Source organism: Nipponia nippon, unplaced genomic scaffold (genome assembly GCF_047370975.1).
Source record: "Nipponia nippon isolate SJK-2023a ecotype South Korea unplaced genomic scaffold, ASM4737097v1 scaffold_7, whole genome shotgun sequence".
In the NCBI taxonomy this organism is placed as follows: Eukaryota; Metazoa; Chordata; class Aves; order Pelecaniformes; family Threskiornithidae; genus Nipponia; species Nipponia nippon.
Window position 1 is genome coordinate 15561264 of NW_028262391.1, and position 15198 is coordinate 15576461.

General features: G+C 37.5%; 1 protein-coding gene across 19 annotated transcripts in view; it reads left to right on the top strand.

Annotated features, from left to right (window-relative positions):
- The window catches only part of DLG1 (discs large MAGUK scaffold protein 1), a 167231-nt gene that overhangs the window by 114954 nt on the left and 37079 nt on the right, over positions 1-15198 (top strand). For all 19 annotated transcript variants that reach the window (XM_087740989.1, XM_087740972.1, XM_087740974.1 and 16 more), the window contains 3 exons: positions 5699-5825; positions 7798-7954; positions 9087-9189. In XM_087740989.1, coding sequence (XP_087597115.1) covers positions 5699-5825; positions 7798-7954; positions 9087-9189 — 387 coding nt within the window. The remainder of the gene's footprint in view (positions 1-5698; positions 5826-7797; positions 7955-9086; positions 9190-15198) is intronic.

Below are 15198 nucleotides of genomic sequence, written 5' to 3' on the forward strand. Positions count from 1 at the left end.
TCAAAGGGAGACACCAGTCTCCTTGAAGGCTTTTGCGTCTTTTTAAAGGAGTACTATAACTTTGCACCTAGAAAGCCTCCACTTCCTGTAAGGAGCTGCTCAATTAGAACTCATACCAAAAAATGGTGGCTCCTGTACATAGTATTTTAGAAGCTGATGTTTTCAGGGCCACCATTTCAAGGTTTGTTTGCACCTTCGTTCTCATCTCAGATGAGACCTCCAAAAGTGATGCTGCATTTGGCAGAGCAATACCTGGCTCAGGAGCTTCAGGTTAGGGACTCTGAAGAGCTTTTCCCCAATGACAATTAAAGAGGTATTTTCTAGAATCACCTGAATTGTGAGTGTTGGAACAGTTACCAGTCTTCCTTCTCTACCTGCTCACCTGCAGCTGTTTTGAGACAAGTATTTGCAATCTTCCTTTGTATTTCTGTCTGTCAGAATCCTCTTATCGAGGTTCTTAGGAGTTCAGGCCCATCAAAAAGGGGAAGTAATACATACTATTCCTTTCACTACCGAATCTCTTAAATTCGCACAGAGGCTGCCTATGGACATACCCATTACAAATGATGTTAAGGTAGAAACCCTGTCTACTGTCTGAGTATGTATGTAGACTGCTCACTGCCCAGAACTCCCCTTGGGTGTTTTTTTATTTTTGTGGGTTTTTTAAACACTCATTTTATCAGAAACATCTAAAAGCACAGTGCACAGTACTTACCGGCTTGGTATCTGTACTGTCTGCAGAACATGCAGTAGATTGCTCATTATGCTAACTTTTTTCAACATGGTAGTTCATTCAAAGGTCCACAAAACACCAAATTCAGAATTTGGTTGTCTTCAAGACTTTCTCTCTGGAACTGGTCTAGTTTGGTTATAGGGCTGCCTCACTTTCCCTGGTGATAGGTATTTAAAACACAGAGCTAAGGATACTGAAAAACTGTTTGAGAACCAGGTTCACGTATTTCAGTATCTAGGTTTTCTGCAAAATCTGTTTTCTTTTAGAACTCTTGTTGTACAAGTACCAGCCACATAATAGTATGGTCTTGTCAGGTGGTTTGATGGTGCAAAAGATGGGACAAAGTAAGTTAGCATCCATGTAGACAAATAAATAATTTGATATTTGATATTTCTTTGGAGTTAGTGTCTTTGTATCAAGGGACATTTCATCAAGAGGTTTCTGAGATTGATTTATGGCAGTATTAATACTGAGTACAGATCCTGCCAACATAATTCTTTGTGCACCTGGGGCTGAAAGTAGACCTCTGTCATTTGAGTGAGTGAACGGCTTCTGGCTGCCCGTGGGGGAAATTAATGTTGAGAATCTTGTTAAAGAAGAATTGGGGCTCTGAGACAAGAGCACTTAGCAGGGAATGTGGGGAAAAATAGCTCATAGTTACGTGCTGTAGCTCTAGAGACTGGTACTGTGAGCAATGAAAGCTTGACCACAGCCCGTGACAGTCTGGAATAGTTGATTGCTATGCCTGTTTCTATTGCTTCTGTGAGAGGTTTCTTTTAACCTTTGAGGTGTGGATTGCTAGTTTAAACAGCTGCTTTACAGTGATCTCCATTTTCTGACTCAAGAAGAGTGCAATTATGAAAGATTATTCTTTCTGAGCACATTGCCATTTGAGTACCCTTCTCCTGTGTGGCATCTGGTCTCTGAGATACGGAAAGACGAGAACTTGCAGTATAGGAAACATGGAAATTCAACCGAAAAACCCACAGAGGAACAGCAGCACTGCAGGTGGGATGGTCCTGTGGACTGATGCCACCCAGCTGGCTAGCACCATTAGCAGCTAAACCAATTTGTGCGTTCAATAATCATAGCTATTTGTCTTCTGTAGTAGGCCACATGTCAGTAGGGAATGTAAACTGCCGCAGTAATCTGTATGTAAATATTGGTCATTAAATGGTTCCTGGAACAACCGTCCAGTAACTTGGTGGTATAAATGCTTTTAAAGTTATTCAGTTGAAATATTACTAAGAAGGTCTAGGTCTAGAACTTGCTATTTAAAAACACCAACGTTACCTGTACAGTGCATATTGTAGAATAACAGAGTCAGAAAAGTACCTACACCATTTTTGAGAGACAGAGGACTTGCTTCCTGTTCAGGCCTTCTTTGAAGACATTATTAATGGAGCAATTTTGACTCCTAGTCCATTTTAAAGTATTTGTCTTTTGTGTGTGTGCATTGGTACAGTATTTCCACCCTGCACTGAGAAATAAAATTCTGCAGCGTAGGGAATACTCAGTTTCCTCACTAGACACATAAATGCCTTATCATTCCTTAAATGGCATAAATACAGGAAGAAAAGAATGTGTAATAACATTAAATTACAATAAAATTTTAATTTTATTTCTAATTTTAGAGATTGTACTTGTGATTGGTGTCCTCAGTTTGCAGATAATAAGGAAATAATAGGAAATCTTCCATTTTCTTTTTGTGTAGAACTGTGTTATGTCAACGGGGGTGGATTTGGAAATGGGATCTCTCCTTAGGAGTCTGTGACTTTTCCTGTCAAAGCAAGTTCATTTTAGGCATGTAATTTTCTGTTCATCCAAAACACAGTTCCTTTATCAGTTGCATCAGTAATAATATTTACTTGGAAAGAGAAATTTAGACTTGATTTAGGATTCAGAAAGTGATGGCTTGCCTTTTATTTCTATCATGTTCCTCATGAATATTCTTCAGGTATAATCTCCAGCTAAAATGGTTTTAGGAAAGGTGCAGGCACTTTTTTTTTTTTTTTTTTTTAGGACCTCCATAGAGAGCTTTTTTATGCCTTGTAGCTTTGCTTCCCTAGCGCTGAGAACACCAGCCTTGAAAAAGGACCTGACTTTTCTAAGCAAGTACCATGTGTGGAACTTTATAAATGATGTAACCAGTGCTGATGTGAAACTGTCCACAGGTGTGAAATAAACTGTTACATTGCTTGATAGCTGAGTTTTAGTTACATGGTGAAAGGATACGAAATTTAAAATACAAGGAAATGTGACAGTATTAGATGGTATGTATGTTTCTGAACACGATGCAGTTAAAAACAATCGAATGAAAAGCACTGTAAGTCAATGAACATAGAATTTGTTATGAAAAATCTTATTACTTCCTATAAAATATGCATCTTTATAGCTGCCACTGACTTGTTAAAAGCAATTGTAAATTAATTTTGTGAAATGAAAAGATTTAGTGCATGAACGGAATGTACAGAGCTACTCTACTCTGATACAATTGTTTAGTGTTTTTTAATCAAAACCCGTTTTCCACTAATTGGAAAAGAGCTCATAAAGTCTGCATTCCATTTTTCTGTGCTTCAGCTGTAAACGTTTCTGAGGAAAACCAAAATAACTATATTTACATACAGTAGTCATTTGTTAAAGTATCACTTGCTTTAAACTAAAAGTCTGTACAGTGACATGGAAATACACTTTTGTATTAAAATACATACATTGTTTTCCATTAAGAAGTAAATATTGCTGTACGGTTTGGTAATCATTGTGAAGATCTGTTGCCAAAACTCCAGTGTGGCCAAAAACCAAGTTTTGAAAATGACAGTAAACTGTCCAAATCTGTTACCAGTGCCTGGAAGGTACACGTAGTGCTGGGGCAGACAGGAGGAATTAAGCAGTGGGATCTATAGTCTTTGAATCCTGGCAGGGAGCAGAAGGATGAAGGTGCAATGTACACGTGTTACAGCTGTTCTAAAAAATGGTTTTAGGAGTCATGTGTCTCGAACAACTCAAATATGAATGCTTTTGTTGATCACTTGCTTTTAGCAAAAGCAGCGTTCTCTTTGCTGTAGACCTCATGAACCTAACTTGAGGAAGCTTCTTTTTGTCTGTGTTGTAGAAGGGGACCTCTTGCACTCAGATTCTGATTTTTGCTGAAACCGTTTGTGAATCCAGAGTTGCAATTTGCAAAAGTTCTGCACAGTCCCAGACTAGAGCATGCAGCTCACTAAGGGCTGGCGTGTCCAAATAACACACTGAAGTACTTTATCAGCTAGTGCTTTTAAACTACCTAAGCTGTTAATAGTGGATTTTAATGCTTGCCAAAACATATTCTAGAAAATGGAAAGAACTCCAGTACTGTGGCAAAGCTTTAAAGAATAAGAAGCAATCTGGCTAATCAGATATGACACCAGATGCTATATGCCAGGCATTAAGATACTATAGGTGCTTCCCTATCTGGCTCGGTACCTCTTTTATTAGACCATTGATGAGGGTGAGATGATGTTGATGTGATAAAGTCTCCATGCATGGAATGTACTGCACACAGGTTTACTAGGAATCTAAAATAACATAGGATCAATCCAGCGTGGATTGGGTGGTTTGAAAGCTGGCTACGTAGCACATATCTCATATAAAAATACTCTTGATGAAGTTCGTTTGATTTGTTTGTTTGCTTGATCCAAATGTTCTGCCAGTAGTTTAAAAAGAAAAACAAAAAAAGGAGAATATACAGGTCGCTTCTGCAATCTGTGTCACGTCTATTCAGTTAAAAAGCTTTGGTTTTAGTGTAAATCCTCAAAGGTCAGGCACCACATCAGGTGCAGCAAGCGAATAACAGTGAAGAGGGTCTGGCAACTTAATAATGTTGAATCTGTGAAGTGTCCCCACCCTCCATGTTTAAGGATCAAAGCGTGCAGCATCTACACCAGGAAAAAGATCTTCAATTGTATAATATGCTTTGTAATAGGAGACACTGGGTATGACTGTGTCTGGTGAATGGACACTTAAAATTGATGTGCCTAACTTAGAAATATAATGTACCCTTTTAATTATTTATTGGAAGAACTCTCCTGCAATTGTACAATATTTCCTATTGATTGAAATCATTAAGATGCTGAATTTTGTTAGTATGTGTGTGGCGATTCAGGTAAAACACATGCACTTTATGCGCAGGATTTGTGGCCTGTTACGCCAGAGGTTAGACTATCCTTTTAATACTTCTTTCTGGTTTTAATCAATGAAGCTGTGAATAAGGCAACTGACCCTTGCAGTACAGTTGACATTTTTTGCACTAGCTTGTTTATTCCTTTCAGTAAATTGATGCCTCTTGCCTTGAAGAGTAGGAGGTGGAATAATCCTACCTGTGTGCTGTTGGCTGAGCGCATACTAGCATCGCTACCAGCACCTGTGCTATTAAAGATGGTTTTGTTCAGCGTCTAAGAAATGTAACGTCCCTCCCTGTTCAGACCTGGTAATCAGAATGGCCTGGAGTATTCTGGAGGTGCTAGGATGCCGCATCAAAGCACTGAAAAGGAAGCGGTAGGCAGGTTGACAGTTTTGGAAGAACCGTAACATTGAAATGTTGTATTTTTCACTGTTGCTCCAACATGCTTATTTTTAAGAAACTGAAATTCTTAATTGATTTCAGTCAAGTTGAAGACAACTTTAAAAACGGATAAATCTCCCGACTGTCCTCATGAGCTTCAGCTATCCAGTATCTGTTTCTGAAAAAGGGTTTTTTTGAGATGCAACCAAACTGAAAAATTTGCCTACTGACTTAAAGTGTGAGGAGACTGGGGAATGTCTAGATGTGACACAGTATTTTAGAACTATGATATTTATTAATGTATCATTTCAACTGTTATTTTGTTTTTAGAATAGGTCATTCTTTATAATACTTTGTTTCAGTTCCTCCAGCTTTTTCCTTATTGTCTTAATGCTTATTTTATTTTATTTTTTTCCTCTTTGAAGCTTATTCTCAGCCAGTGGATAACCATATCACTCCATCTGCCTACTTGGGACAGTCCTTGCCCCCAGCATCACCAGGACGATATTCACCAATTCCCAAGGGAATGCTTGGAGATGATGAGATTACCAGGTAATGAATAACCAAAGCTACATGTTAAATTAGTTAACCAGGGAAGCTCATAGGATGTGTTTGTGGGCAAAATACTAGTGAATACTAGATTTTATTTCAACAAATAAATGCAAATCATCAGTTTCTTAACACTTGTAAACATTGCTATAAGGAAAAAACTAGATTTATTTATGTATATATATAAAAATACACACACACACATATACACATGATTTATCAGTCCAGGAATAGTATTAAAATCAGAATGTCCTGCCAAAATGCTCCATGAGTTGACTGAGCTTTTTAGGATGGTAGTATGAGCAGACCAGAGATTATTTCTTGTTTTAAAGCCAGCAATGCTTTTTTTTTTTTTTTTTTTTTTTTTCCCTCCTAGAGACAAGGGTTTGTTTTGATGGATTAGTAAATCCAGAAAGGCTAGAGAGCTCTTAATCCTTTCCCATTAACAGACTATTCATTCCTTCACTGATTCAGTAGATTGCATTAATCTTTTGTTCATCATCGCCGATAAAGGGAAGCTCTTCTAATTTTGTTACCCTTCTGTTCTGCAAGTATAGGGATGATATGCTGCATTTTCAGTATGTTGTTGCTGAATTCTGTGCCACACCATCATCTGATATGGATAATGTCGCTCAGTTTCTGAGGCAGGGTCTATCCAGGATGGAAACATAAGTGGTATAATAAGTTGGAGAATGATTTTTAGTGTATTGGAAGGTAGGAGAGCCTCAGATATGTCTTTGTAGTTGTTTTTAGCTTAGGGTTTTTAGCTTAGGGTTGGGTGGACATATAAGCTAAAGTGATTCTGTCCCACTGATAGTATTGCTGAACTTAGGGTTTTATAGCTTTCCTTTAAAATTACTATAAAGGGAGGTTTTTAGATTTCTTCTGAAACACAAGAGCTATTCAGAGAAGGCTTTAGATGATTTTTTTTTTTAAATTACCTTCCCATGTTCCACTCCCTCCATCCGAAAAAGAGGTTGAGAAATTTTGAGTAATGTTTTAAAAGATACTGTATATTTATGTTCTGTAACTGCAGCATTTTTGTTAATGTATTAGCATGATCCAGAGCAATATACATAGGTTTTCACAATGTCATTTATTTGTAATAAAATAGTACTCTGAAAAGATGAATATAATAGTTGCTAGGGGGTTAATTTAAGAATTTGACACTAAGTTGATTTAAGAGCTAGTGCAAAAATGAACTGATTTTTAAAGATCAGATTAGATGATATTTTTGTTTGTTTTGGAAAAATGGAGCTTCTTAGTTTATTCTATAAATTAATAATTAATGTCTCCAAATACTTAAGAATGTCCATTAATTGTTCTTTAGTGCTCTCTAGTGATTTTTCAAATGCAGTGCACAGTTGCTCTGCTTTATTAAAAATATCTGTTTCTGAAATCATTTATGCTTCTCTTGTATGGGGTCAAGTAGCAGGTTAGTAGATTTTTTGGAAGGAGTGTTTCTGCATTACAAGTTGATTGGCCTTATCTTAACTTGACCAGCATCTCTTCTTTCCTCTTGTCATCCAAGCCAGGAGGGGATCCTATAAAAAGAATGCAACAACTTGGTTTATATTGAACTTTTTCAATTGCAGTTGCTGCAAATAAATTGCAAATTTATTTGGCTCTTGAACAATATGGGAAGTGTTAAGTAATGACATGTAGTGCTGAATAGGATTGTAGCATCATAGGAATTTAGAATACATACATACTTATGAATTGTTCACTTCACCTAACAACAAGCAGAATTGAAAGCATACAAATAGAAGCTGTTATTTGAAACTCTGAGCTTTGGGGGAGAGGACCAGGGGCGGGGAGGTGGGACACTCAATGTTGTTGCCTTAAGAAATGTGTAACTTTTGATACCTAAATTTTCAACACTGCTTCTCTCAGAAAACTTAGCTTTTTCTAATTGTTTATTTTACTTTTACTCATGGCTAGTGACCAAGATTTTGTATTCCTTTCTTTCCTTCAGGGAGCCTAGAAAGGTCGTCCTGCATCGAGGATCAACAGGTCTTGGTTTCAACATTGTTGGAGGAGAAGATGGAGAAGGAATTTTCATTTCTTTCATACTTGCAGGAGGGCCCGCTGACCTGAGCGGAGAGCTTAGGAAAGGAGATCGTATAATTTCTGTAGGATTCCTTGCTTCTTTTATTTAAACAACAAAGGTTTTCCCCTCCCTGGATATTAGTGCCAGTTAATATGATTTATGGACAAAGAATATCATTAACTGAGCTAAATTTGAGACAATGGAACAGATGCCAGTATACTTCCGAAGTATCTTTGAGGACTTTAGTCTGCCTCAGTTTCTCATCTGTAACCTGATTAAAATAGCACTTTCCTGTCTCAGAGATCTTTTTTTAAGTGAAGACATTAACTTCTCCTAGTCTGGTAGTTGAGGGGGGTGTGTGCCTAAATTGAAAGAATGCAGGCTTCAGAAATAAGCCTTCTACTGAGATGGAAGCGATTGGCAGTAGTGTCTAAAATGGGGTGCTTTACTTCCTGGAGTAACTACTAAACTTCCCATTAGTCTTAAACAGATCCATCTCATACCTGTCTGAGGGCTTTTTCTATATTAGTACTGAAGGTCATAAAGAGTTTGTGTGTTTCTTTGTGAAATGACTTAATTTATGGAGAGTCATTTCTTTGGACAATTCTGTTGTAATTTGGTAGGTATTTAAGAGGAAAAAATAACCTTGGCTCTGCTGTTATTAAAATGCTGATATTAAAGTGCACCTTTATTTTAGTTTGAACTATGAAAAATACTTTTGGTCTAAAATGTAACACACATTTCTGCTTCATTTTTTTCTGACACTATTTTAAAATCTGCTGCATTGAAAACAAGGCTAGACAATTTTATGGAGGGTGTGGTCTGTCACTGGATCTTAAACATAATGGTCTGTAGGCATGCTTTGGCTAAGGAGGTCCCTGAAGCCCTGTTGTAGAAAGGTGAGGTGAACCATCAGAGAAAGTAACATTCTCTGTGTCTCCTTAAAAAAAAAAGAAAAAGGTCTTAACAAGAAAATTGACCTAGCGAATACAAATTCATTAAGTGATATGCTATGACGATTACAGTATTTCTGAAGAGGGGTATATGTGAGAGAGGATTTGTTGATTTTGGTTTTCATTAAGGATCAGTAATCTTTGTATTAACTAGCTTATAATGTTGGAAACAGGGAAAACTCACATCGTATGGAAACTGTGTTCTGTGATGGTGAACACAAACATTTATTTTGATAAAGAGCTTTTTTGTATTATTTGTAGGTAAATGGAGTAGATCTAAAAGCAGCAACCCATGAACAGGCAGCAGCAGCCCTGAAGAACGCAGGCCAAGCAGTAACTATCGTAGCTCAGTATCGTCCAGAAGGTAAGGGTTGCCTCATACATTCAGAACTTGGTAGAAATACCACATTGTTATTTTTGTATTTCACAATTGTCTTCACTCTTTAATATGGTGGTTTTATTTTCCTTAGTGGTAGGAGAATAAAAGACTAATTCTTTTTCTGTTGCGTTGATTCAGATGACCTAAGGAGACCATCAGGTTTTCATTCCTCTGTTTTGTACTGAGCTGGTATTTCTGTTTACCCAGCAATTTCTTCTGGTCCAGATTAGACTGCAGCTGATGCTGAGTAACCATCCTTGTGTGTTCTGCAGAAGCCAAATAATGCTGCCTCATCACAATACACATATTTGTCCTCTTGTATTTCTACAGCACATTTCAAATGCCTTTGTCTATTTGAGACTTCAAAAAATTCAAGAGTCTAAAATTATATGCTTACCTTGAGTCTGTAAACCCATATATTATTGTTTATAATAAGAGATTTTTTTAATGTCTTAAGATGAACTGTGATGATCAACAGCTTTCTCCGATTTTGCTAAATTGGATGGCCCATCACTAAATCTTCCCTTCAGTGACTTGTCTGCTTAAACCTTTCCTTTAACAGCACTGACAAAGGGTAAGTGTAGGTGTTTATCAGAACTGGACATTGAGCAGGACTGCTGCCTTCGTCTGAAATTTTTAGGTAGCTGATTGCAGCACACTTTTCATTCTTTATTTCTTCTCTTCTGTCACGTTTCTCTTATCCTGGCCTCCCCAAGTCTTTGAAACATTAGCTTTCACATTCCCCTCCCCTTCCACCTGCATCAACATCATGTATCTCCACTGACCCAGGAACTCTGTCAGTAATAAGGCCAACTGATTTGTTTGTGTCTAGTTCTTGGTCTAGTTCCCTGCAGCCAGCCCATGTTGTCAGTGCCTGTATTGTCTTGAGGTGTGCATCCTGTTCACATGTTGAATCTGTAGATTGCTCTGTACCAGGATTCGTTTTCTAGGAGTGCTTGCTCTGAGACTTCTTTTTAGAAAGAATAGTAAGGTCAGCATTGGTTCTGGAATACTTGCTTTGCCTTTGTGTTAGAATTGTCAAATATTTCTGTTGATACACATTTGGCCTGTCCTCTGCTTAGCTCTTCAGTGTTGTAACAGGTGGGTCAAATTGTTATACCTTCTTGCTCCCTGCATAGGGATCCCTCACCTTCGTGAGAAATAAAACTTGTGCTTTTATTTGCCCATAAGTTGTCCTTTTGAGCATCTGGCCACTTTTTTGTTCAAAGAGGGCATTCTTGGTCACTATTTCTTCTGCCAGTAAGATATGTTGAGATGTGGCTCCTAGTAGCAGAACAGATGTTTCTCCGGTAGCACATATCCCAGGACATAAGCACTTTTTTTTTGTCTTTGCCGAAAAATGTATCCAGACTGTATGGAAAAGCAACAGTGTTTCAGTCCTCTCTGTCTGGGATTCAGGCTTTAAAAAGAAAAGAATCCCTTCATACTTTGAAAGTCAGAACTCCCTTTTCCTTTTAGAATAAGAGAACTCAGTATTTTGGATGGTTCCTGCTCTTTCTGCATTGGAAGTAACAGCTTTCTTCATTATCACTTGTCCAAGTAGATAACTTACTTTCTTGAAACATGTATTGAGGTGCTTGACTGACTGATGGGATTTTGAGTCATTGCGCAGAGATTTGCCCAGAGCAACATACGCTGCCTTTTACAAATTTCTCAACGACTGTCACTTGTCGACTTCAAACCTAGAGCTGTACTCATTCCTTTGCGACTACTGAAGCATTCAGAATAAGACTGCATGCAGTTGAGCTGTATTGAGAGTGCAATTCTCAAAGAATTATAGGGCCCATTTGAGAGGATGCATGTGGGAGCTGTTACTTGAATTATCCTAGATTATGGGCAGACATCTGACACGTTATTCAAAGAAAGGATTTCCCCCCCCCCCCCCCCCCCCCCCAAGGTGTTTGGTCTGCATCACCGTCTGTCTTTCTGAAATAGTGCTTAAAATCTCCATTTGGAGTGAAGGTGTTGGAAGCATGTTAGGGCTTACTCTACCCTTTTGAAGTATATCATGAAGGAAAAGTGTAACTAGAGATTAAGATCCTTTGTGGTTTGGAGACAAAGTATGAATTAACAACATGGGCAACGTACCTCAGAGTGCTCAGGTTACTGATGTCTGACTTTGACATCTCTGCTTGCCTTTTCCTTACTCCTCGTAAAAGAGGTTGAATGGAACTCCAGCTGTCATCTTCTTTCAGGTCTGATGTGGGAGGTAGGTTAGATCAGATACTCACTGTTCATATCTTAGAGATTAGTAAAGAGAGTATTTCCTTAAAGGTTACTGTTTGTTTATTATGATAGGAAAGCAGTCTGTTTTGAGATTTGACTTTTCAAATAGAAAATATCATCCATGTGATTGAGGGTACTTGATAAAAGTGCGTATGTTCTTTGATCACCTTCAGATTCCCTAATGGATGGTCGTCTTTTCCCCTCACTTGATGATTTAAGTTGGGAAATTTTATATCTATATATATATGTATATATAATTATCTCCACTTTTTGTTTGTGCCATTCAAGAAAAAGGTTAACATGTATTAAAATGAAGAGTTCATAAAAATGTCGTTCATCATTGGTGTTTCTCAAATGTCTTCGTAAAGATGAAGAGCATCAGTTATAAGTGCTTGTATTGCACCTGTGTTTTATTTATATTTATAAATCCAGTAGGATTTTGTAAAAGATGCTGACAGCTAGGACAGATCAAGGAGATTCTAGACATCCATCAGGGCTCATTATAGCTGTGTAAATAGATTCGGTATGATAGGAGCATTTGGAAGACACTTGGGACCAGCTCACTTCACTCCCTGTAATTCTTTATGACAGTTTATATGTTCATAGATGTGGTGGGGAATGCTAATCTATGTTTTTACATCCTACCACATTAGCTCTATCAGAAAGTCCCCATTTGTCTTTCTCCTCAGATTTCTGGGGAAAAGAGGATTTTTGCAAGCAGTTCTCTCACAGAAAAGCCTGAGTAGGCTGTAGAAAAATTAATCTTTGGAAAAGCCCTATCATGGAAAAGATTGAATTTTCCATATCTATCTCTTCAAATCCAATTAGACAACATGGTTTATCAAACGCTAGTGACTGGACTTGGGCAAGGCTAATATGGCTGAACGATACTGCTTTTATTATTATTATCTGGGCTCAAATTACATAACTGCTGACTTTTTTTCCCTTAAATCTCCAAAATGTTCCTTGGTTACAGAATCGGGTAAAACCAGATGTAATCTCATTCCTTAAAATATCCTTCTGGGCATTCATTTAGTTTCCAGCAGTGTTCTGTAAATCTGAGAGATGCCTTACAAAATTTTCCTACTATACTGAACCAAATTTCAGCAACTTGCCAGTACTCTTTGGGATAGCTAAAAGCCAAATAGGGAATGTGAAGGTATTCTCCCTTTTACAAGAGTGACTCATGCATCAGGCACCACTTCTGCAGTACCACAATTGTAGTCAGTTGACTTCTGCTTTCTCCTTGTGAGTCCATGCTTTACCTTGCAACTTGCCTACGAGTTATTGTTGTAAAATGCTGCGTCACCTATTTGGTTGTACTTCTACATACTTTTGTGGTACGCACACACACACGCACACGCGCGCGCGCACACACACACACACACACACACACACAATATCTCCCTAGTTGCAGAGATCACTGTGTTTGAACCTGCTGGGGCTGGATGCTGCAGAGGAAGAGTCCACGGTAAGAGAAGAGCAGCAAGGGGGAAGCATAGTACTTTCCAGAGGTGTAGAGTCCTTGGAGGGCTCTCCCCTCATTTCGCATTGACATTTCCATTGTTATGTCCATTCAAATTAAAAGGTCATCTGAAACATTCTTATGTGTTTTGAGGATGACATAATAATAGCGTTACTTCAAAATTCAGAATTTCTGGAAGGTTAGATTTTGCCATTTTGAAAAGGTATGAGGTGCCAGTAGGCTACTGTAACTGTATTATAGCTTAAGTGCATGTAAGTGTTTAAAATTAAGAAGAATAGCCAAAGAAATACATTAAAAATATATCTGGTTGAAATTGGATAGAAAATAATTTTGTGGATTAAACATTTTTTCTCAAGGATCCACTTGACATACTGAGAGAAAAAAAAAATTATAATTTTAACTAGGACAGCAGTCTTTTTTCATGTGAGTTATCAGCTGCCTGTTACTTAGAATTTAGAATCTACATTGGTCTTTGTAATTCAGTTGATCGAATCCATCTCTATATATCCACTTCTTTTCTGAAAGAGGAGCAAGATGATTACGTGATCAGATTAGCTCCATGTTCTTAGATGACTGGGTGGATCAGTGTAAGATGAGGAGAAGGTGGAGCGAAAACCTCAAGAGAAGATTTTAAGGTATTTTTTGTAAGACCTCTGCTTCTGAACTCACATTGTTCATATAGGTAGTTTACACATGTTTCTTTCAACTTTATTAAAGGAAGTAAGTGAATCTCCATGGTAAAATGTGTTCAAGATTCATAGTTCAATCAAAACGCCTCATACTTTGTTAGCCAGATTTTTAGGTGGATTTTCCTGGGGGATTTTTGTTTGTTTGTTTTGAAGGAATTTATTCATCTACTGAAAATAAGATCTAAGTATGACAGCTTTGTATTTTTCATCCTTGCTTGTCTTTAAAACAAATGAGTCAAAAAAAAAAAGAAAAAAAAAAAAGGATGGGAGGGGAAAAAAAAAAAGGATGGGGAACTTTGTTAGAGCTTACCTTTCAATGACCAATATTTGGCCAATTTTTGTGTTTGTGTCGCTTCATCTATGCATTGTTTTCTAGTGGAATTTAAAACAGAATAACTAAGCTCTGGGAAATGGTAGCACTTTCATGTGTATAAGCTAAGATTATTTTCTGAGCATTTGTCTTGAAATATATTGTAAATCTTCTGTTTGTAAAAAGTCCAGCTGGAGGAGCACAAAGCCAATGCTTTTGCAAAACTTAGTTTTCAGTATTTGTTTTGTATCAAAGAGGATGAGCTTCCCGTGCTTTCTAGCTGAGAACATGGATTGTCTTAACCAAGGGTGGTTTAAAAGATCAGTACATACCAATTTCGTAAAATGAAAGATTATTAAAAAAATAATTAAAAAAAAAAAGTTTACCCTATTTTGGGGTATGTGGTCTTTAGTCTTCCAAACTTTTGTTCCTGCTTGTTTTGAACCTGGTTCTACTCATTTGCAAATAATCCAGATTAGTCAGTTAAAGTATCTTTAAAATGGGGCCCATTGAGATTAGAAGAAGGGTTCTGCTATATATAGTCCTGATAGATGCTGTAAGGCGGCTTACACATGTTTTAATCCTTTAAAGCCTCACTCCTCTTTAATATAGTAAATAAAATTGTTTGTCTTTCTTTAAGAACAGTTTAGCCTTTTGCAAGTTGTGAATGTGTGGTAAAGCTTCAACAACATTTTTGGTGGCTTAACTTCAGCAGTGACTGGACCTAGTCTCTTTCTGAGTTTTGCAGGCTCTGCGGGAGGTGTTCTTAACTAAGTGCAATTTTTCTAATCTGTTCTGAAATTCCATGGCCTAGTCTTTCAGGTGATTAATGAGGTACAAGCTCATTACACATTACAGTGCATGAAAGCCACCAATAGCATGTGGAATGCATTCTGGTCTCTCTCAGGTCAAGTTAATATAAAACGACAGGCATTGAAGCAAAGTAATATCTCCTCAGAAGAGGTTTATGATGTCTTTATTGTGGTCCAATAATGGTTACATTTTAATAGGTAACCTCTTTGCTAGTGTTTTTGAGTGGTTGTACTAAACATGCTATACTCCACAACCTCCTCTACCAACTGAAATTTATACTACAGTCTGTAACAAGAAAAGATGTGCAAAACATGAATGGTACCCGTGAATTTATCAAATACCGGTATAGATAATCAAGGGATGGTAGTAGTACATGCCTAGAACTCATAAATACAACTTCAGTCATCTATATGCTGTTGCAATCCTGCCTCACAAGCTTGGAATTGAAA